The 25127-nt window shown below is 40.6% G+C and overlaps 1 protein-coding gene across 44 annotated transcripts in view; it reads left to right on the plus strand.

Annotated features, from left to right (window-relative positions):
• camk2b1 (calcium/calmodulin-dependent protein kinase (CaM kinase) II beta 1) overlaps nucleotides 1-25127 on the plus strand; it is a 106733-nt gene that overhangs the window by 59582 nt on the left and 22024 nt on the right. For 8 of the 44 annotated variants that reach the window (XM_055198744.2, XM_055198753.2, XM_055198743.2 and 5 more), the window contains 4 exons: nucleotides 12782-12819; nucleotides 16717-16749; nucleotides 19676-19744; nucleotides 22073-22117. In XM_055198744.2, the coding sequence (XP_055054719.2) occupies nucleotides 12782-12819; nucleotides 16717-16749; nucleotides 19676-19744; nucleotides 22073-22117 (185 nt within the window). The remainder of the gene's footprint in view (nucleotides 1-12781; nucleotides 12820-16716; nucleotides 16750-19675; nucleotides 19745-22072; nucleotides 22118-25127) is intronic. The other 36 variants (XM_055198757.2, XM_055198746.2, XM_073860331.1 and 33 more) reach the window with 10 other exon arrangements.

Genomic DNA, 25127 nt, shown 5'->3' on the forward strand with positions numbered 1-25127 from the left:
CTTACCATTGCAAAAATTTTGACGGGTCATAGGTACGAGTGAGGATTTTGTAGAAACATGTGGGTTACTAAATTTAAAGAGGGTGGTAGGCTATGTAAGAACATACATGACATTGGGGTTTAAGTTGTACCCCTGGGGTGTAAGAGGCACCCGAAAATTCCCATTGAGGAAACATGCCCATATAAGGGAATAAAACAGTTCCAGATGGGATATCTTTGCTTTACAGTGTCGTAGAGATAAGTGGGTGGGCTCATTTCACTCAGGCATCCACTCAGTCTCTCAGGATCATCCCAGAGCTATTAAGCCACGCCCCTAGCAACCACTTTTGGGCACCCTAGCAACATCTTCCATAGACTGCCATTATAAAATGCCCAGATGGATATCTTTGCACCACAGTGTCATAGAGACATGGGGGTGGGCTCATTTTACTCAGGCATCCAATCAGTCTCTCAGGATCCTTACATAGGTATTAAGCCACGCCCCTAGCAACCACTTTTGAGAACCCTAGCAACATAAAATTCAAACAGTTATATCTCGGCATCCGAACATCGTAGAGACACGGGGGTTGGACCATTTGACTCATGACTTAGAGTGTAATCATTATGGGATGCCAATTTTTTCCCTAGCAACCAAATACAGTACCCTAGCAACAGAGTAAACAAAGCCTTATATCTCCGCATCAGAACATCGTAGAGACACGGGGTTTGGACCGTTTGACTTGTGACTCAGAGTGTAATCATTATGGGATGCCGATTTTTTCCCTAGCAACCAAATACAGTACCCTAGCAACAGAGTAAACAAAGCCTTATATCTCCGCATCAGAACATCGTAGAGACACGGGGGTTGGACCGTTTGACTCGTGACTCGGAGGTTAATCACTAGTGGATGCCAATTTTTTCCCTAGCAACCAAATACAGTACCCTAGCAACAGAGTAAACAAAGCCTTATATCTCCGCATCAGAACATCGTAGAGACACGGGGGTTGGACCGTTTTACTTGTGACTCGGAGTGTAATCATTATGGGATGCCAATTTTTTCCCTAGCAACCAAATACATTACCCTAGCAACAGAGTAAACAAAGCCTTATATCTCCGCATCAGAACATCGTAGAGACACGGGGGTTGGACCGTTTGACTCGTGACTCGGAGGGTAATCACTAGTGGATGCCATTTTTTTCCCTAGCAACCAAATACAGTACCCTAGCAACAGAGTAAACAAAGCCTTATATCTCCGCATCAGAACATCGTAGAGACACGGGGGTTGGACCGTTTTACTTGTGACTCGGAGTGTAATCATTATAGGATGCCAATTTTTTCCCTAGCAACCAAATACATTACCCTAGCAACAGAGTAAACAAAACCTTATATCTCCGCATCAGAACATCGTAGAGACACGGGGGTTGGACCGTTTGATTCGTGACTCGGAGGGTAATCACTAGTGGATGACATTTTTTTCCCTAGCAACCAAATACAGTACCCTAGCAACAGAGTAAACAAAGCCTTATATCTCCGCATCAGAACATCGTAGAGACACGGGGGTTGGACCGTTTGACTTGTGACTCGGCGGGTAATCACTAGTGGATGCCAATTTTTTCCCTAGCAACCAAATACAGTACCCTAGCAACAGAGTAAACAAAGCCTTATATCTCCGCATCAGAACATTGTACAGACACGGGGGTTGGACCGTTTGACTCGTGACTCGGAGGGTAATCACTAGTGGATGTCAATTTTTTCCCTAGCAACCAAATACAGTACCCTAGGAACCAGATAAACATAGCCTTATATCTCAGCATCAGAACATCGTAGAGGCACGGGAGTTGGATCGTTTTACTTTTGGCTTGGAGTATAATCATATATGTTCCCCAGAAATTTGCCACGGCAAGCACCACTCACATTTTCTTCAGGAAATGTACCTATCTAGTTATAATTATTATTCTTATGTCTGCACGTTTTTTCGGCACCTAACTCGTCCCACACGCTTTGTCGTAGACCCATGAAATAGGGCTCAAATCGACCGGCTTATTGAGGAGAGGTGTGCTATGACTTTTATAAGCGATTGGGTGCAGGATTTCCGAAAGGGGGACGAAAAACCACCCGAAAAATCCCATTGACTTAACATTGCGCCCAACTTTGACGAGTCATAGCTCCGCTCGAGGATTTTATAGAAACATGTGGGTTACAACATTTAAAGAGGGTGGTAGACTCTGTAAGAACATGGATCACAATGGGGTGTAAGTTGTACCCCTGGGGTGTAAGAGGCACCCGAATTTTCCCATTGACTTATAATGGGGCAGGAAACATGCCCATATAAGGGAATAAAAAAGTTCCAGATGGGATATCTTTGCTTTACAGTGTCATAGAGATAAGTGGGTGGGCTCATTTCACTCGGGCATCCAATCAGTCCCTCAGGATCATCCCAGAGCTATTAAGCCACGCCCCTAGCAACAATTTTGGGCACCCTAGCAACATCTCCCATAGACTGCCATTATAAAATGCCCAGATGGATATCTTTGCACCACAGTGTCATAGAGACATGGGGGTGGGCTCATTTTACTCAGGCATCCAATCAGTCTCTCAGGATCCTTACATAGGTATTAAGCCACGCCCCTAGCAACCACTTTTGAGCACCCTAGCAACATAAAATTCAAACAGTTATATCTCGGCATCCGAACATCGTAGAGACACGGGGGTTGGACCGTTTGATACGTGACTCAGAGTGTAATCATTATGGGATGCCATTTTTTCCCCTAGCAACCAAATACAGTACCCTAGCAACAGAGTAAACAAAGCCTTATATCTCCGCATCAGAACATCGTAGAGACACGGGGGTTGGACCGTTTGACTCGTGACTCGGAGTGTAATCATTATGGGATGCCAATTTTTTCCCTAGCAACCAAATACAGTACCCTAGCAACAGAGTAAACAAAGCCTTATCTCTCCGCATCAGAACATCATAATGACACGGGGGTTGGACCGTTTGACTCGTGACTCAGAGTGTAATCATTATGGGATGCCAGTTTTTTCCCTAGCAACCAAATACAGTACCCTAGCAACAGAGTAAACAAAGCCTTATATCTCCGCATCAGAACATCGTAGAGACACGGGGGTTGGACCGTTTGACTTGTGACTCAGAGTGTAATCATTATGGGATGCCAATTTTTTCCCTAGCAACCAAATACAGTACCCTAGCAACAGAGTAAACAAAGCCTTATATCTCCGCATCAGAACATCGTAGAGACACGGGGGTTGGACCGTTTGACTCGTGACTCAGAGTGTAATCATTATGGGATGCCATTTTTTTCCCTAGCAACCAAATACAGTACCCTAGCAACAGAGTAAACAAAGCCTTATATCTCGGCATCCGAACATCGTAGAGACACGGGGGTTGGACCGTTTGACTCGTGACTCAGAGTGTAATCATTATGGGATGCCAATTATTTCCCTAGCAACCAAATACAGTACCCTAGCAACAGAGTAAACAAAGCTTTATATCTCCGCATCAGAACATCGTAGAGACACGGGGGTGGGACCGTTTGACTTGTGACTCGGCGGGTAATCACTATGGGATGCCAATATTTTCCCTAGCAACCAAATACAGTACCCTAGCAACAGAGTAAACAAAGCCTTATATCTCAGCATCAGAACATCGTAGAGACACGGGGGTTGGACCGTTTGACTCGTGACTCGGAGGGTAATCACAAGTGGATGCCAATTTTTTCCTAGCAACCAAATACAGTACCCTAGCAACAGAGTAAACAAAGCCTTATATCTTGGCATCAGAACATCGTAGAGAAACGGGGGTTGGACCGTTTGACTCGTGACTCACAGTGTAATCATTATGGGATGCCATTTTTTCCCTAGCAACCAAATACAGTACCCTAGCAACAGAGTAAACAAAGTCTTATATCTCGGCATCAGAACATCGTAGAGACACGGGGGTTGGACCGTTTGACCCGTGACTCGGAGTGTAATCATTATGGGATGCCAATTTTTTCCCTAGCAACCAAATACAGTACCCTAGCAACAGAGTAAACAAAGCCTTATATCTCCACATCAGAACATCGTAGAAACACGGGGGTTTGACCGTTTGACCCGTGACTCAGAGTGTAATTATTATGGGATGCCAATTTTTTCCCTAGCAACCAAATACAGTACCCTAGCAACAGAGTAAACAAAGCCTTATATCTCAGCATCAGAACATCGTAGAGACACAGGGGTTGGACTGTTTGACTCGTGACTCAGAGTGTAATCACTATGGGATGCCAATATTTTCCCTAGCAACCAAATACAGTACCCTAGCAACAGAGTAAACAAAGCCTTATATCTCAGCATCAGAACATCGTAGAGACACGGAGGTTGGACCGTTTGACTCGTGACTCGGATTGTAATCATTATGGGATGCCAATTTTTTCCCTAGCAACCAAATACAGTACCCTAGCAACAGAGTAAACAAAGCCTTATATCTCCGCATCAGAACATCGTAGAGACACGGGGGTTGGACCGTTTGACCCGTGACTTGGAGGGTAATCACTAGTGGATGGCAATTTTTTCCCTAGCAACCAAATACAGTACCCTAGCAACAGAGTAAACAAAGCCTTATATCTCCGCATCAGAACATCGTAGAGACACGGGAGTTGGATCGTTTTACTTTTGGCTTGGAGTTTAATCATATATGTTCCCCAGAATTTTGCCACGGCAAGCACCACTCACATTTTCTTCAGGAAATGTACCTATCTAGTTAGTGGTGCTTGCATTTATGCAAGGCATCACTATTATTATTCCTCATACTTATTATTATTATTATTATATCTTATTCTTATGTCTGCACGTTTTTTCGGCGCGTAACTCGTCCCGCGCGGTTTGTCGTAGACACACGAAAGAGGGCTCAAATTGACCGGTTTATTGAGGAGAGGTGTGCTATGACTTTTATAAGCGATCGGGTCCAGGATTTCCGAAAGGGGGGCGAAAAACCACCCGAAAAATCCCATTGACTTAACATTGCGCCCAACTTTGACGGGTCATAGCTCCGCTCGAGAATTTTGTAGAAACATGTGGGTTACAACATTTGAAGAGGGTGGTAGGCTCTGTAAGAACATGGATCACAATGGGGTGTAAATTGTACCCCTGGGGTGTAAGAGGTGCCCAAAAGTGCCCCATTGACTCATAATGGGCCAGGAAACACGCCCATATAAGGGAATAAAACCGTTCCAGATGGGATATCTTTGCTTTACAGTGTCGTAGAGATACGTGGGTGGGCTCATTTTACTTGGGCATCCAATCAGTCTCTCAGGATCCTCCCAGAGTTATTAAGCCACGCCCCTAGCAACAATTTTGGGCACCCTAGCAACATCTCCCATAGACTGCCATTATAAAATGCCAGGATGGATATCTTTGCAGCACAGTGTCATAGAGACATGGGGGTGGGCTCATTTTACCCAGACATCCAATCAGTCTCTCAGGATCCTTATTGAGGTATTAAGCCACGCCCCTAGCAACCACTTTTGAGCACCCTAGCAACATAACATTGAAACAGTTATATCTCGGCATCAGAACATCGTAGAGACACGGGGGTTGGACCGTTTTACTTGTCACTCGGAATGTAATCACTGGCCACATCATTGGCCACTCCCAAGCCACGCCCCTAGCAACCAAATATGAGCACCCTAGCAACCCAATAAACAAAGCCTTATATCTTCGCATCAGAACATCGTAGAGACACGGGGGTTGGACCATTTTACTTGTGACTCAGAGTGTAATAACTGGCCACATTATTGGCCACTCCCAAGCCACGCCCCTAACAACCAAATAAGAGCACCCTAGCAACATAATAAACAAAGCCTTATATCTCTGGATCCGAACATCATAGAGACATGGGGGTTGGGTCTTTGGGTCATGTTAGCTTCATGCTAGCTTAATGCTAAGTCATACTAGCTTCATGCTAGTTTCATGCTAGCTTAATGCTAATTTCATAATAAATCTTGCTAACTTCACGTTAAATCATGCTAGCTTCATGCTAACTTCATGTTAACTTCTTGCTAATCATGCTAACATCATGCTAGCTTCATGCTAATCATGCTAACATCATGCTATCTTTATGCTAATCATTCTAACACCATGCTAACTTCATGCTAATCATGCTAACATCATGCTAGCTTGATGCTAATCATGCTAGCCTCATGCTAATCATGTTAGCTTCATGCTAGCTTCATGCTAATCATGCTAGCTTCATGCTAGCTTCATGTTAGCTTCATGCTAACATCATGTTAATCATGCTAACATCATGCTAACATCATGCTAGCTTCATGCTAATCATGCTAACTTCATGCTAATCATGTTAGCTTCATGCTAGCTTCATGCTAATCATGCTAACATCATGCTAATCATGCTAACATCATGCTAATCATGCTAGCTTCATGCTAATCATGCTAGCTTCATGCTAGCTTCATGCTAATCATGCTAGCTTAATGCTAGCTTCATGCTAACTTCATGGTAATCATGTTAGCTTCATGCTAGCTTCATGCTAATCATGTTAACATCATGCTAGCTTCATGCTAACTTCATGCTAATCATGCTAACATCATGCCAACTTCCTGATAATCATGCTAACATCATGCTAACTTCATGCTAATCATGTTAGCTTCATGCTAGCTTCATGCTAATCATGCTAGCCCCATGCTAGCTTCATGCTAACTTAATGCTAATCATGCTAACATCATGCTAACATCATGCTAGCTTCATGCTAATCATGCTAACTTTATGCTAATCATGTTAGCTTCATGCTAGCTTCATGCTAATCATGTTAACATCATGCTAGCTTCATGCTAACTTCATGCTAATCATGCTAACATCATGCTAATCATGCTAACATCATGCTAATCATGCTAGCTTCATGCTAATCATGCTAGCTTCATGCTAATCATGCTAACTTCATGCTAATCATGTTAGCTTCATGCTAGCTTCATGCTACTCATGTTAACATCATGCTAGCTTCATGCTAACTTCATGCTAACTTCATGCTAATCATGCTATCATCATGCCAACTTCCTGATAATCATGCTAACATCATGCTAACTTCATGCTAATCATATTAACATCATGTTAGCTTCATGCTAATGATGTTCGCTTTATGCTAGCTTCATGTTAATCATGTTAACATCATACTACCTTCACGTTAATTATGCTAACATCATGCTAATCATACTACCTTCAATAAACAAAGCCTTATATCTCCACATCAGAACATCGTAGAGACACGGGGGTTGGACCGTTTGACTCGTGACTCGGAGTATAATCATACATTGCCCCCAGAATTTTGCCACGGCAAGCACCACTCACATTTTCTTCAGGAAATGTACCTATCTAGTTTATAATTATTCTTCTTTTTCTGGACACTTTTTCGGCGCGTAACTCGTCCCGCACGGTTTGACGTAGTCCCACGAAAGAGGGCTCAAATCGACCGGATTATTGAGGAGAGGTGTGCTATGACTTTTATAAGGGATCGGGTGCAGGATTTCTGAAAGGGGGGCGAAAAACCACCCGAAAAATCCCATTGACTTAACATTGCGCCAAACTTTGACGAGTCATAGCTCCGCTCGAGGATTTTATAGAAACATGTGGGTTACAACATTTGAAGAGGGTGGTAGGCTCTTTAAGAACATGGATCACAATGGGGTGTAAGTTGTACCCCTGGGGTGTAAGAGGTGCCCAAAAATGCCCAATGAAAAGTCAATGGGGCGAAATCCCATAGACTTACCATTGCAAAAATTTTGACGGGTCATAGGTACGAGTGAGGATTTTGTAGAAACATGTAGGTTACAACATTTGAAGAGGGTGGTATGCTCTGTAAGAACATTGATCACATTGGGGTGTAAGTTGTACCCCTGGGGTGTAAGAGGCACCCAAAAATTCCCATTGACTTATAATGGGGCAGGAAACATGCCCATATAAGGGAATAAAACAGTTCCAGATGGGATATCTTTGCTTTACAGTGTCGTAGAGATAAGTGGGTGGGCTCATTTTACTCGGGCATCCAATCAGTCTCTCAGGATCATCCCAGAGCAATTAAGCCACGCCCCTAGCAACAATTTTGGGCACCCTAGCAACATCTCCCATAGACTGCCATTATAAAATGCCCAGATGGATATCTTTGCATCACACTGTCATAGAGACATGGGGGTGGGCTCATTTTACTCAGACATCCAATCAGTCTCTCAGGATCATCCCAGAGCTATTAAGCCACGCCCCTAGCAACAATTTTGGGCACCCTAGCAACATCTCCCATAGACTGCCATTATAAAATTCCCAGATGGATATCTTTGCATCACACTGTCATAGAGACATGGGGGTGGGCTCATTTTACTCAGACATCCAATCAGTCTCTCAGGATCCTTACATAGGTATTAAGCCACGCCCCTAGCAACCACTTTTGAGCACCCTAGCAACTTAAAATTCAAACAGTTATATCTCGGCATCAGAACATCGTAGAGACACGGGGGTTGGACCGTTTGACTCGTGACTCAGAGTGTAATCATTATGGGATGACAATTTTTTCCCTAGCAACCAAATACAGTACCCTAGCAACAGAGTAAACAAAGCCTTATATCTCCGCATCAGAACATCGTAGAGACACGGGGGTTGGACCGTTTGACTCGTGACTCGGCGTGTAATCATTATGGGATGCCAATTTTTTCCCTAGCAACCAAATATAGTACCCTAGCAACAGAGTAAACAAAGCCTTATATCTCCGCATCAGAACATCGTAGAGACACGGGGGTTGGACCGTTTGACTCGTGACTCGGCGGGTTATCATTATGGGATGCCAATTTTTTCCCTAGCAACCAAATACAGTACCCTAGCAACAGAGTAAACAAAGCCTTATATCTCCGCATCAGAACATCGTAGAGACACGGGGTTTGGACCGTTTGACTCGTGACCCGGAGCGTAATCACTATTGGAAGTCAAATTTTTCCCTAGCAACCAAATACAGTACCCTAGCAACCGAATAAACAAAGCCTTATATCTCCGCATCAGAACATCGTAGAGACACGGGGGTTGGACCGTTTGACTCGTGACTCAGAGTGTAATCATTATGGGATGCCAATTTTTTCCCTAGCAACCAAATACAGTACCCTAGCAACAGAGTAAACAAAGCCTTATATCTCCGCATCAGAACATCGTAGAGACACGGGGGTTGGACCGTTTGACTCGTGACTCGGCGTGTAATCATTATGGGATGCCAATTTTTTTCCTAGCAACCAAATACAGTACCCTAGCAACAGAGTAAACAAAGCCTTATATCTCCGCATCAGAACATCGTAGAGACACGGGGTTTGGACCGTTTGACTCGTGACCCGGAGCGTAATCACTATTGGAAGTCAAATTTTTCCCTAGCAACCAAATACAGTACCCTAGCAACCGAATAAACAAAGCCTTATATCTCCGCATCAGAACATCGTAGAGACACGGGGGTTGGACCGTTTGACTCGTGACTCAGAGTGTAATCATTATGGGATGCCAATTTTTTCCCTAGCAACCAAATACAGTACCCTAGCAACAGAGTAAACAAAGCCTTATATCTCCGCATCAGAACATCGTAGAGACACGGGGGTTGGACCGTTTTACTCTTGACTCGGCGAGTAATCATTATGGGATGCCAATTTTTTCCCTAGCAACCAAATACAGTACCCTAGCAACAGAGTAAACAAAGCCTTATATCTCCGCATCAGAACATCGTAGAGACACGGGGGTTGGACCGTTTGACTCGTGACTCGGAGGGTAATCATTATGGGATGCCAATTTTTCCCTAGCAACCAAATACAGTACCCTAGCAACAGAGTAAACAAAGCCTTATATCTCCGCATCAGAACATCGTAGAGACACGGGGGTTAGACCGTTTGACTCGTGACCCGGAGCGTAATCACTATTGGAAGTCAAATTTTTCCCTAGCAACCAAATACAGTACCCTAGCAACCAAATAAACAAAGCCTTTTATCTCCGCATCAGAACATCGTAGAGAGACGGGGTTTGGTTCGTTTTACTCGTGACTGAAAGTATGATCATATACTGGCCCCAGAAATTTGCCACGGCAAGCACCACTCACATTTTCTTCAGGAAATGTACCTATCTAGTTATTATTATTCTTCTGTTCATACTTTTTACCAATTGTAACTCCTCCTAGAGCTTTCAAGCTACACCCACAAAACTTAACAAAACTTTTAAGACTGGTCCGTAGATAGGTGCTATGCCTTTTCTAACTGATGGGACCTACCGAATTCCTAAACGGGGCGCTCAAACACCCCAAATTTTCCATTGACTTAACATTGCGACAAACTTTGACGGGTCATAGCTGCAAGCGAGAAATTTGTACAAACTTGTGGGTTACCACATTTGCAAAGGCTGGCAGGCTCTGTAAGAACATACATCACATTGGGGTGTAAGTTTCACCCCTGGGGTGTAGGAGGCCCCCAAAATTCCCCATTGACTTATAACGGGGCAGGAAACACGCCCATATAAGGGAATAAAAACGTTCCAGATGGAATATCTTCGCTTTACAGTGTCATAGAGACATGGGGGTGGGCTCATTTTACTCAGGCATCCAATCAGTCTCTCTGGATCATCCCATAGCAATTAAGCCACGCCCCTAGCAACCATTTTTGGGCACCCTAGCAACATCTCCCATAGACTTCCATTATAAAATGCCCAGATGGATATCTTTGCAGCACAGTGTCACAGAGACATGGGGGTGGGCTCATTTTACTCAGGCATCCAATCAGCCTCTAAGGATTCTTATTGAGCTATTAAGCCACGCCCCTAGCAACCAAATATGAGCACCCTAGCAACATAATAAACAAAGCCTTATATCTCTGGATCTGAACATCATAGAGACATGGGGGTTGGGTCTTTTGGTCATGTTAGCTTTATGCTAGCTTCAAGCTAAGTCATACTAGCTTCATGCTAGTTTCATGCTAACTTTATGCTAATTTCATAATAAATCTTGCTAACTTCATGCTTATTCATGTTAGCATCATGCTAGCTTCATGCTAATTCATGTTAACATCATGCTAGCTTCAAGCTAATTCATGTTAACATCATGCTAGCTTAATGCTAATTCATGTTAGCATCATGCTAGCTTCATGCTAATTAATGTTAGCATCATGCTAGCTTCATGCTAATTCATGTTAGCATCATGCTAGCTTCATGCTAATTCATGTTAGCTTCATGCTAGCTTCATGCTAATTCATGTTAGCATCATTCTAGCTTAATGCTAATTCATGTTAGCATCATGCTAACTTCATGCTAATTCATGTTAGCATCATGCTAGCTTCATGCTAATTCATGTTAGCATCATGCTAGCTTCATGCTAATTCATGATAGCATCATGCTAGCTTCATGCTAATTCATGTTAGCATCATGCTAGCTTCATGCTAACTTCTTGCTAATTCATGTTAGCATCATGCTAGCTTCATGCTAATTCATGCTAGCATCATGCTAGCTTCATGCTAATTCATGTTAACATCATGCTAGCTTCATGTTAGCATCATGCTAGCTTCATGTTAACATCATGCTAGCTTCATGTTAATTCATGTTAGCATCATGCTAGCTTCATGCTAATTCATGTTAGCATCATGCTAGCTTCATGCTAATTCATGTTAGCATCATGCTAGCTTCATGTTAATTCATGTTAGCATCATGCTAGCTTCATGCTAATTCATGTTTGCATCATGCTAGCTTCATGCTAATTCATGTTAGCATCATGCTAACTTCATGCTAATTCATGTTAACATCATGTTAGCTTCATGCTAATCATGCTAACTTGATGCTAGCTTCATGCTAATCATGTTAGCTTCATGCTAGCTTCATGCTAATTCATGTTAGCATCATGCTAGCTTCATGCTATTTCATGTTAGCATCATGCTAGCTTCATGCTATTTCATGTTAGCATCATGCTAGCTTCATGCTAATCATGCTAACTTGATGCTAGCTTCATGCTAATCATGTTAGCTTCATGCTAGCTTCAGGCTAATCATGCTAGCTTCATGCTAAATCAGGCTAGCTTCATACTTAAACATACTAACAGCCAGATAGCCTACTAAACTAAACTTCTGTCAAACAGTTTTTAACGTTCAGGCCAGGCTTTGTCAAGCCAACATAAAGTTTGTCAACAAACTTTTCTATCTAGTTTTGTAATAAAGTCCGGCTGACTGTACATTATTTCACTTATTACACGGCTACTCACCAATATATATATATATATATATATATATATATATATATATATATATATATATATATATATATATATATATATATATATATATATATATATATATATATATATATATGAGATGATCTCATTTGTAGAAAACACTGATTCAAAACTCAAGCATATCCTTTTAGGAAATCCATTTTTGTGGCTGTGTGGCTAGGTTTTCCAATAAAGAGCCGTGTAATAGCAAACATTATTGCATTATATAAGCTCTGCAGATCTTTAGATAATAGTTAATTTAACTTTGGTTACATGAATTGTTGATCTGTTAAGCATTAATAATACTTGTTAAAAAGTTCTTACCTAATAACGTTTAAGATAAAGTATTACAGGTACATGTTGCGATCTGAATTTATAGACCAATCTCTCTAAATAAATATCTTTGTGTCATCTGAAGTTGTCATTACAATCTGTTCTAGCAATCTGTTGCATAAACCCTGGAGTTGTTAACATTTGTTGATGGTTTATTGTGAATTACTTTTGCTAATTCCTTTCTCTTATTTTCTTCCCATTGTAGCAGCCAAGAGCTTGCTGAACAAAAAGGCAGACGTAAAGGTAAGAGATCTGTTGTGCCTCTGACCCCTGTGACCCAGACCCTAACCATGTGCCTTCTTAATAACATATCTCTTTTCACTTCTCAGTCGCCCTGGCTTTCAGTCCTACTGTTTTTCTGGTTAAAATATCTGTGCTAAAAAAGTATGTTTAGTATTGCATGTGTTTCTGTCACATACACAAGTGCTGTCTTTTATATTTTGTTTTGTGCGTGTGTTTGTGTGAACAGAAAAGATTTCTTTCAAAAAATCTCACTGTTTTGTGATCAGTAACAGAGGAAATTTGATTTACTCATCCTCTTCAAAGCTCATTGCACCTTGCTGTCAGATCTATGACTCAAAATACTTTTTCTATGTTTAAGTGCTATAATTGGGTCCCCAGTGCTTTTATCAACCTAGAAAATGTGTAAAAGAAAAGAACAACCCAGTAACTTAGTTTTGGTAAACCATTCTGCACAAGCATGTGAAAATAGGTCATTGAAATTTGGCTTCCCTTGTGATGTCAGAAGGGGATAATACCGCCCCTTAATTGGTACAATCCAACCACAGCACTGCCATTTATGGCACTTTTCCATTGCATAGTACCCCACACAGTTTGATTGCAGTCAGGTCGGGTCAGCTCACCTCATTTTGGCTTTTTAGCTTTTCCATCGAGTTCAGTAACACTTTGGAGTGGGAGGGATTATAGGCGTGTCGTTATATTTGCGCTGCCTACTGCTGTGACATCATACAGTGAGAGCATTGTTGTACATTCCCATACATTCATTTATTTCTCAGTCCGCCACAAAATTAAAATTGACCACAAATAGATGTTTGCACATTGCGTTTATCACTACCTCTTTCTCACATGACAGTTTCTGTACAAACACCCATGGCGTCAGTTGACGCGCTCCGCTGAGCTTCATTTAAGTTGCATTTAAGCACATATGCGGACTTGCGCATCACGAATGTGCCGCCACAAACTGCAAGTCTGGAAAAAAACTGTTATGGTGTTCCTGATTCTCAACTGGTTCATGTTTTTCATCGCTAAAAGGGAGTTTGGAAACTTACAGCAAAGCACAGATGACAACAGGTTTACTCGAGACAGCGCAAGCTAGCATGAAGGTAAAGCTAATCTTTTACATTATAGCGATGACGCTGGTAGTGACGATTCTCTCAGACCAATCAGTGATCTATAGTGTTTTTGCGTCCCGTTTTGGTATCAGCTCAGGTCGCTCGGAACCCAAACCGTAGCCTGGCTCCGCCCTCCTACGTGCTTCCGCTTAATTTTCATTTTGCTTCAGTACTACATCTGGGACTGCTGTGTAGAGTTTCGTTTTCTCCTGCAAAAATCTGCAGGTCCAATCAGGGAACAGAGGGGGGTGGCTAAGAACGATGACGTTGAGGTCGTGCATAAGTTTGAGGTGTAGTTCAGTAATTGCAGCGGAGAAAGACGTGAGAAAAGCTATTCGGTCCGCTGTTGCAAAACTGCCAAATATACAAAAGTTAAAGCCGGAGCAAGAACAATGTTTGCTACGTTTTCTTAAGTTGGTTTGATCGTTCGGACTTGTTGTTTCCGGCCGGGTTTCGGTGCATGATATACGTCACGACCACACATTAGTGATCGCCTATGGCAGATCCTGAGTGACTTTGGGCAGATCCTATATTTTTAAACTTCAACAGAGGACCCTCCTTAACAGAAGTAACGCTTTGCAATGGAGCGTGGCCAGACTCTCTGTACAAATGAAATGAAGGTACGAGAGTCTGGTTGGACCAGGCTACCCCAACCGAGGTGGTACTATGTACTGCACCCAGTGGAAAAGCCCCCAAAAGTAAGCTGACTCAACCCGAAACCGTGGGGTACTGTGCAATGGAAAAGGCCATTAGTGCACAGCTCATTTGCATGTAAAAGGACACACCCAAAATGGCACATTTTTGCTCACACCTACAACGAGGCAATTTTAAATTATAATAAATTATCTATATGGTATTTTAAGCTAAAACTTCACATACATACTCTGGGGACATAATGGCCCTTATGTAAATGTATAGCTCTATACTATATTTCCAAAAAGTCTGAAATTTTGCATGTAATTTGTTCGCAAAGAGTTCCTTAAAAAGCTATACAAGATTTCCAAAGCACGTGTCTGAACATTAACAAAATCTACACTTCTAGCCTTTAAATTTTTTTTATATATTATAAAAATAATTGCATTTTAGTAGTGCTGGGCAAAGATTAATCGCGATTAATCGCATACAAAATAAAAGTGATTTTTGGCATAATATATGAGTATGTGCTGTGTGTAATTATTATGTATAAATAAATACACACACATTCATGTATGTATTTAAGAAACATTTACATGTTTATATATATATATTTATTTATATTTTTATATATTCTATATTAAAAATAAATTAAAAACAATTATATATAAGTAAAACAATTCTGAAATGAATATATGAATGTGTGTGTGGTTAAATATACACAATTATTAGACACAGCACTACATTTTAAATTATAAATACCTTCTAACTTAAAATAATTTTTGTTGATAATAATTCACCAATAAAATTGCGGTACTACCACGTCCCAAAGTCAGTACCAAAATGTAAAAACACTGCAGATTTCTTAAAAACCCCAGTATAGAGTATTTTACTTAGTAATGAGCCAATGTAAGGTGTTACCATACACCATATCAAACTCTATCCGTCCGTGGAGACACTGATACCCCTGAAAGAGGGGATGAAATTAGTTTTTATTTCCTTCAGTGCCTGTGGGTGCCTGAGAGATATTAAGCAGAATGATATAACCCCGGCCGTAATGTCATTGAGGAATCTAAGGTATCTTCCGCAAGAGCCATAGTTAGCCTAGTTATTTTATGATTCATAAAACAGGATTTAGAAATGAATAAAAAATGTTTTGCTTCCCAGGTACCTGCGTCTACTTTACCACCACCTCTGTGATTCACACCTGCTAAATCAGTGTGTATTTATGTACGCGTGTATGTCTCGGTGTGTTCGAGCAGAGAAATAGCTCAGCTGGGAATGTGACTCTGGTTCCAAGAATAGCCACGAGTCTGAAACCCTGGAAACTCTTGAGACGAAAATAGCAGCACAGCGCTCCTCTCATCGCCTAGCAACAGGCTCCCCCACGTCCTCTCCAGCCATTTTAAAAGCTTTCTCTTCTTCTGCCCTTTTACGATTACTCCTCCTTTCACCTTTTCCCTCCGTCTCAAAATCCAGAGATCACGCTGAGCTGCTCTTTTTATAGTTGCTGTCGCTATTTTTCGAATTAACCAAAGCTTTTTTACTTTGTGTCTAATCTTTACGCTGGTTATGCAACTCTGCTTTCGAATCGGAGGCGTTTTTATACAGCAGTTGCAATTAATGGGAGTTATGTGTCTGCATTTTCAAGCAAAACACTTCTGAGAACATTGCGTGCTTTATGCTACCAGTTCTTGGCTGCCTGTTTTAGGACAAAAATGCTGTGCAGTCAGTCTTTGGTTTTCTCTCTCAGCATCCCTGCATGTCCTTGCACATAATTCCAGTAACCGTCATGGGGCACAAACTGATTCTTGATCAGTTGACTTTGCATTTATTGATTATTCTTCCTCTCTTTCCTTTTGTGTCTCCAGCTCTTTTGTCCACACTTTTCTCTCTCCTATTGCGCCTTCACTTTCCTTCCTTCTCTTGCTTTGGGTTTTTCCAAATCATATTGTCCTGCTAGCAACCCAAACTTTCTTATGTTCTCCAAAATGATCCTTTAATTGTTATCTTTAAGCAGTATACAACTCTAATATCCTGAGATGTATGCTTTGATCTTCCCCACAGAAAGCCACCAGCTCAATTTTTTAATATACGGTCTCACATGCTTTCAAACATCCCCTTCATTTTTCTCTCCCTCTCATTTTCTCTTTAGAAGCGGAAGTCGAGCTCAACCATTCAGTACATGGTGAGAATGTTGTTCAATTTACACCTTTCGTACATCTTTCTACGTTTGAACCAACACCTTTCCTGAAACTCTTTCTTCAGATCCTGCATATCTTTGGATCACAGGATCCGTATGATGTCTTGTAAATGAAATACTGTTTTATAAGGCTGGTCATAATTTTTTTTATCTTTCCCACCTATTAGTTTAGTATTTCACCTTTTCCTCATTTCTTTCTTTCTTAACCTTCTCTAAATAATTGTGACCAATTTCCACGGACAGCACCACGCACCTCCTGGGTTTCCTTATGCATGTGGTACTTCGCTTAACATGAATCACTTGAAGGTTTATAAAGGTCATGTTGGAGGGGTCTTTGTCCTACATAGGTTGACCTGCAGGGTAACATTTTGTTTTTTAACCCATTAAAAATCCAGTGTACCGTGGGAAGGACACTGCCAGGGTTCCCACAGGTTCTTGAAATCCTTGAAAGTTTGTGAATCCAGTGGAAAAAAATCAAGGCCATGAGAAGTTTTTGAAAATATACAAACATAGATACAGGTCATTGAAAGTGCTTGAATCTATTTTATGCAAGAAGTTTTTCTGGAAAAAAATCCATATTATTCCCTGTGTTGTGTAAGATGATATCATAAAAATTCTAGACTTTTTAAGCACACATGCTTAAATGTTGATTCATACCAAAATGCTTTTTTGCATAGTTGTGTTTGACACATGAAAAAGTTTTGGGTTACGTATGTAACTGTTGTTCCTTGAGAAGGGAAAAAGACGCTGCGTCTCCCTTGCCATACTGCGTGCGTCCCTGTAACGCCGTCTTTGGCAATATTTCAGATACCGATATACTTTCTGGCTTCCACGTCACCCTGTCTTTGTCGTTAAGCCTCACCATTGGTTGAATTTGATATACACTTTTAGACGCACTTACCCTTGGAGGCGTACCCAAAGTGTCACCGCAGTGACGCAGAGCGAGTTCCCTCGAAAGGGAACTGTAACAATGTATCTTAAAAGGTAACACGATGTAACCTTGCTCTTACTTGAAATGTGTCCCCACATTTAGTCCTTGAATTTGAGGGTATTGGACCTGGAAAGTCCTTGAAAGGTCCTTGAATTTGAAGTTAACTAAGGTGTGGGAACCCTGCACTGCATTAACTCGAAAACAAAAATCTAAACAAGTCACATATCTTTGGAAAGCTGAAATTCTTGCGATTTGAATAATGTAAACCATTTTAAGATACAATCAACTCAAGTCCTTTTTAGGCATTTTTTAGCCCTTATCAGGAATGCTGAGTGCATTTTCTTGTTTTTGAAGATATTTGTTCAATTCTGTAAATACCATTTGTGTTATCTCAGGTGTTCAACCGCACTACATCCTCAAATCTTCTTGCATCATCACTTTACATTTCACTTGCAGGATTCTGGGGGTCCAATACATACTTTTTTATATGTTTCTCGTATTTGTGGGTCTAAAGAAATTTGCTTCACCATATAGGAATTATTTGACCCCCTTTATTTATATTATTAATCGTACTTTAATAGAAACACCCAAAAGGTTTACAAAACCTGAGCATTTGGGGATGTCCTCTTTTGTAAAATAGCTATAAAATAGTAGATAAAAGGTTTTTTTTTACATGGGTAAGTAAACGTCAGTCCAACTCGGGTCCCAGTCAGGCCAGGACCGGAGGGAGTGTTGAGTCTGAGTCGAGACCGCTTTATCTGGAATCGGTCTTGGCTCGGACTCACCACTTCATCTCTGGTCGTGGTCTTGACTCGGACTTAAGTTGGAAAACTGGTAAACGTGTGTGTGTGTGTGTGTGTGTGTGTGTGTGTGTGTGTGTGTGTATAGTACCAAAGGCACTTGTGTTTGTGTGTATGCAGTGGTGTGCAAAAGTCTTGGGCCGCCACCACCAGACTTGTTGTTTTAGAAGTTTTAATGTCCATTCATATTCATTTTTCAATCTATTTTATTAAGATACAAACAGAAAATAGAGGAAATATGTACAAAAAAATGTAAAAATAAATTTATTTTAGGACTAATTGTCTTCTTTAGGCATTGTCGGTGTTTGTTTATTGTGACCTCTCTTGGCACTTAACACGTCTTGAGTGGTTTTGAGCAAAATGAAGTAAAAATACTAATTTCTTTAAAATTAGAAATTAGGATTTAATTTTATTTAGGTTTAAGAGATCCTGCAGTTTCCTGCTATTGCTCAAGTGGAAGGGGAGTTTACCCTAAAAACTTGACATATCAGTTTACATTTTTACACAGTTTTTAATACTACATACACATTTCTTGTATTTTCTGGCTGTATTCTATTAAAGAGACTGAGAAACAATTATATATGATCACTATAACATTGCAAAAACAACTAATCTAATTGTGGCATGGTGGCCTAAGACTTTTGCACAGTACTGTATATGCCATACCCATTAATTTGTTTTGCAGTGATTGTTTTATGTTTATGTGTCTCTAGTAATTGTGGTTTTATGTTAGCAATTATCCAAACCTCCCTCTCGTAGCAGCCATACTCCATACTAACAACCTCTCTTGTCGTATGAAGGGAGGACAGTCAACATGATATCATAACAAGCCAATAGAAATTAGGCCTGAGGGACCCTGAGTATAAGCGGACATCAAGCACTAATTTGCATTTGTTGGTAATGAGTCTAATTGGTATAATGGATTAATTTAGGAAGTCTAATCGCAAAAAGCATTTTATGGGCATCACTAGTGAGTCGTGACCCTTTCCCTTTTTCTGCTACAGAACATTGTTTCATGAAAAATATCATTGTTTCATGAAAATACGCAGTGGGCGGCACATTAATTACCTCTTGTTATAGATGTCGTGTGTGTGTACGCTTGCATGTCAATCTCTCCCTTCCTTTCCTTTGTAACCGGACCCTTTTTTAAACTGAATGTGTGTTATGTTTCCCTGCACAGCCCCAGACAAACAGCACCAAAAACAGCATAGTCACCAGTCCCAAAGGAAACCTTCCCTCTCCTGCACTGGTATTTACCTCTCTAAATCCTTTTCTCCTCTGCTACCTCCCTCCATTCGTCCATTCTGTTTATCACTCTACCTGCATCCCTTTGAAACTGTAAATATCTATTTGTTCTTTTGTGTGGTGTGTGTTTAAAACCAGGATAGTGTTTATATCTGATTTTATTACTTGGTAATTGACAGTGTGGACTGTCAGTTGAAAGGATGGGAAAATTAAATTGGAATTACTTGCAGTGTGAACCCCTTTAGGGAAGTTGCATCACTTCTGCTGTATGTCACTGTTGTTTACGGTGTTGTTTTTTTCTTTGCGTGAGGATGATGTCGATCAATACTTTCCGGCTGCATACACCACGCCTTTTAAATAAGCCCGACCCATACTGTACTGTACCGTACCATTGGTGGAAACGATGCATAGGCAACCATGTTTGCAACGCCTTCAGGCAGTTAGGGGAATAGTCTACTCATTTTCAATATTAAAATATGTTATTACCTTAACTAAGAACTGCTGGAGCGCGCTGCGACGCTTCGATAGCATTTAGCTTAGCCCCATTCATTCAATTGTACCATTTAGAGATAAAGTTAGAAGTGACCAAACACATCAACGTTTTTCCTATTTAAGACGAGTAGTTATACGAGCAAGTTTGGTGGTACAAAATAAAACGTAGCGCTTTTCTAAGCGGATTTAAAAGAGGAACTATATTTTATGGGGTAATAGCACTTTTGGGAGTACTTCGACTCGCCTGAAAAGTCCGCTCCCCTTCTCACTCTCATAATGGGAGAGGGAGGGTGTTACTGTGCCGAGTCGAAGTACTCCCAAAAGTGCTATTACGCCATAAAATATAGTTCCTCTTTAAAATCCGCTTAGAAAAGCGCTATGTTTTATTTTGTACCACCAAACTTGCTCGTATAACTACTCGTCTTAAATAGGAAAAACGTTGATGTGTTTGGTCACTTCTAACTTTATCTCTAAATGGTACCATTGAATGAATGGGGCTAAGCTAAATGCTATCGAAGCGTCGCAGCGCGCTCCAGCGCTTACGTGCACGCACACAGATGATAGAGGGATGTATCAACAATTCTTAGTTAAGGTAATAACATATTTTAATATTGAAAATGAGTAGACTATTCCTTTAAAGAAGATGGATTGATTTCTCTATACATATTTTTGGATGCTCTGTAAAGCTCAGTTTTGAAGTGAATCCTTAGCATTAAAGGGACAGTTTGCCCCCAAATTTATTTTTATTCATCACTCAACGCTTAGGTTGTTTCAAATAATTTTTTGGAACAACATGAGGGTGAATTAACAACGACAGATTTTTATTTTAGGTCAACTGTCCCTTTAAGGAAGGAGGAGGTTACTGCTTGAAACATGACATGCGTTTCAAGCATCACGTGGCCAAACACATCAAAATATTTAAGTTGCCTCATAGTTGCCCTTTAAATTATGTCTGTGTGTGCAGTTTATGTCCTGCCGTCTGTGCGTAGGTATAAGTGTAGCATGTTTTATGGTGCAGATATAGTTACCCAACCTTAAAGTGAGGAGGTGTTTATGATCAGTAAAGGCTCAAGCCTTAGTGCTTTGTTTCATAGCTTCCCTTTCGGTTTTACTATCAACCGTACAGTTGTGTAGGAGATGTTTATGTATTGCTCTAAAATGGCCATTTATAATGTTTAATATACACAGAGAGAGTCACAAATTTGACCACATAGTAAATAAGAGCATTATTGTTAAAAATTAAAGGCTTGAATGTTAATTGACAATCAGCTGGCCCATCCATCAATTTACCCATCATTTACGATCCCAAATCCATTACATAGTAGTGTTAGTTGGTTAGCATTTGCATATGTAGACCCTCTGTGTTCATCATCATAACCTTAGCTTGTGACTGCTGCCTGTTGAACAGGGCAACGGTTGTCATGGCGATGAATACCTCATAATGATGGAGGCTGCTGATTGGACCGTGAGGGAATGTTACTTCCTGCAAGAGAAATTGTGCATTACAGATTTAGGCCGTCTGACGTGCGTCTAGCTGGCAGGTTTCCGGGATGACACGTACACAAAGGAAATAAACACACAATCAAGATGCAATAGCAACCACAATAGTTTAATATCACAATGTTGTTGTTTTGAAATATTAGACCCTCTAGATTATAAATGCGCAGTAAATGTTTTCGAAACTGGTTTGTGGTGATGTTTCGCTTGTTCATTTTTACTGGGTTGGCAACTTACACACCCACCCACCTACCCTCCCACACACTCTCTCTCTTTATATCTCTATCATATTCATTTTTCTCCTCATGTCTTTTCACCACCCTCCTCCCCTTTCACTCTGTAGGAGGCGCAGACCACTGTCATCCATAATGCAGTGGATGGGCTTAAGGTACCCCCCACCTCCTCTTTCCCACTACCCATCCTGTTTGATCTGCATCCCCACAATGCATTTCTGCTAACGTGACTATAGACTATGACATCATCTGAACTTGCATCATCTCTGCATGTGTGACCCTTTTAAAGTTTTTATTAGTACAATTTTGTTTAAAATAGCTACCATGTAGCCTGCTATTAACAGGTTTCGGCTTTTAAATGAACAACATGTGAATGAGTTACGTTTATTTAAGGGAAGCGCATGTCGTAATAAACCGTATGTTGTGTGGAGCTAAATGAACCGCTTGTATTGTAGTAATTTCATTAATGATCTTGATGATGGGAAATGACACTTGACACATCAGATGTTTGTAGCATGAGGCTGCAGAGCAACAGTTGGAAATGTGTGTCATGATAAGAATATTAAACCTGCTGTATCAGGTCTCTGCTTTTCACTGTGTTCATTAAAACTGTGAGACGTAGAGACCTCTTGTGGTGAAAATTGAAAGTGCAGCTTTTAAAACAAGCAGCTTCAACTTTGTGGGTGATATGGCTGATGTTTAAATACTTTATACTGCCTCTTAAATAGCCTTTTGTAGTTTTTTACTTATGTATTAAACACAAACACTGCTTTGGGTGGAAATTTGTGATTGTTTAGGATAGGAGTTCTCAAAGTGGGGTGCGGGACCCCTGGTTGTCCTGCATGCTTCGCCAGGGGGGTCCTTGATAATTTATTATAAATCATATAATTGTGTTGTATTATTCAGAAGGGGATATTTACATATGGGGGCATATTTACATAACCCCACCGCCCAATTACCTATAGAGCTACAGAGCGCAGTTACGCTAATTTGAAAACAAAGCCCACCAGGAGAGGAACAATCCAACTATCTCCATTGACTTTGTATTACGTGAGGCTGCCTCCTTGTCATTTCTGGCTTATAACAAAAACAGAATAATGCCTAAAAGCTGCAGTGTGATAAGGTGTACAGCTAAAAAGATAAAAAAACAGAAATACGTTTTTATAAGCTGTCGACCCTGAAAAACGAGCGTTTAAAGACACAAAAGTGGATCACAGACTACATTTCCCTCCAGTGGGCGTAATTCTAATAATAGTAGTACTATGAAAAGTTATCCACTGTATCCACTTTTGTGTTTTTAAACGCTTGTTTTTTGGGGTCGACAGCTTATAGAGGCTTATTTCTGGGTTTTTTTTGGCTTGTTACCTGTGGGCCCTGTCTCACGGCAGCTTTTGGGCATTTTTCTGCTTTTTGTTGTGAGCCGGAAGTGACGGGGAGGCAGCCTCTCGCAATAAGTCAATGGAGACGGATGGATTTTCAGGTTATGACGCGTTGCGCTCTGTCTCTATGCGTTTATTTTGATAATTTCTTTGTAAAGGTGTAATAAGGTCTGCAGCTCAGTGTAGTTGATGGAATGAAAGAACAAAAGCCTTTTTAAGGAACACCTAATAATATCGGCCCACATACTTATGGCCTATATACAGTAGGAACTGGTGTCCTCTGTGATCGCTATGGTTATGTGCATTGGTTAGGTGCATTGTCCCATTTCCAGGTGACCATGGCCGCCGCCGCCTCTTTATTTGCTGTAGAGCATCATTCTCTGTATCCTACAAATACGAGCAATAATATACGAGAGGCTGTGCTATATTGCGAATATGTTACCTTCATCTATGACTACATTTACAATATAGCACGCCTCGAGTGCCTTATTACTTCTTGAAAATAAGCCAATTTATTTATAGGTAGATTATTGTTTATGACCCTGGACCACAAAACCACTCATACTGGTCAGTTTTATTTTTTTTTAATTGAGGTGTATAAATCATTTGGAAGCTGAATAAATACGCCTTCAGTTGATGTATGGTTTGTTAAGATAGGAAGATATTTGGCCGAGATACAACTATTTGAAAGTGTGGAATCTGAGGGTGCAAAAAAATCAAAATATTGAGAAAATCACCTTTTAAAGTTCTCCAAATGAAGTCATTAGCAACACATATTATTAATGATAAATACATTTTTTTATATATTTATGCTAGGACATTTACAAAATATTTTCCACTTTTTTTAAAATATGCTCATTTTCCAGCTCCCCTAGAGTTAAACATTTGATTCTTACAGTTTTGTAATCCATTCAGCTGATCTCCGGGTCTGGCGCTAGCACTTTTAGCATAGCTTAGCATAATCCATTGAATCTGATTAGACCATTAGCATCGCGCTAAAAAATAACCAGAGAGTTTCTATATTTTTCCTATTTAAAACTTGACTCTTCTGTAGTTACATTGTGTAATAAGACCGACAGAAAATGTAGGGTTGTGATTTTCTAGGCAGATATGGCTAGGAACTATACTCTCATTCTGCCGTAATAATCAAGGACTTTGCTGCCGTAACATGGCTGCAGGAGGCGCAATGATATTACGCAGTGCCCAAAAATATCCATTTCCATTGAAAGTTACTAAGGGACTATTTTCGGCTGCTGCGTAATATCATTGCGCCTCCTGCAGTTTTAGGTGGGAAAAATGTCGAAACACTTGTTTTTTAGCGCGATGCTAATGGTCTATTCAGATTCAATGGATTATGCTGGGCTGTGCTGGGAGTGGTACTGCCGGACCCGAAGATCAGCTAATCGGATGTTTTGCTCTGGGGGTGCTGGAAAATGAATTTTTTTTTTTTTTAAAGTGGAGTGTCCCTTTAATATCCTAAAGATTTTTGGCATAAAATGGATCATTGACTGGTTTTGTGGTCCAGGGTCACATTTATTATTGGCATCCTTGTTGCACATTTTATGGGTACTGTAAAGACAAAAAATAATGTTAACAGGTGTTTCTTTGACATCATAGCTGTTATAGAGTGTTATACCTGGGGTGAAATCCTGTATTGAGGCCATTCAGGCTGCTTTTATAGACCTATCAAGCTCTTAAACATGAACAAGAATTCAATGCTCACTGTGGAAGCATTATCTGTATCCAAAGAGTATATCTTACTAACCAGGGCTTATCTTAAAATTTC

The sequence above is a fragment of the Misgurnus anguillicaudatus genome, chromosome 22 (genome assembly GCF_027580225.2).
Source record: "Misgurnus anguillicaudatus chromosome 22, ASM2758022v2, whole genome shotgun sequence".
NCBI classification, from domain to species: domain Eukaryota; kingdom Metazoa; phylum Chordata; class Actinopteri; order Cypriniformes; family Cobitidae; genus Misgurnus; species Misgurnus anguillicaudatus.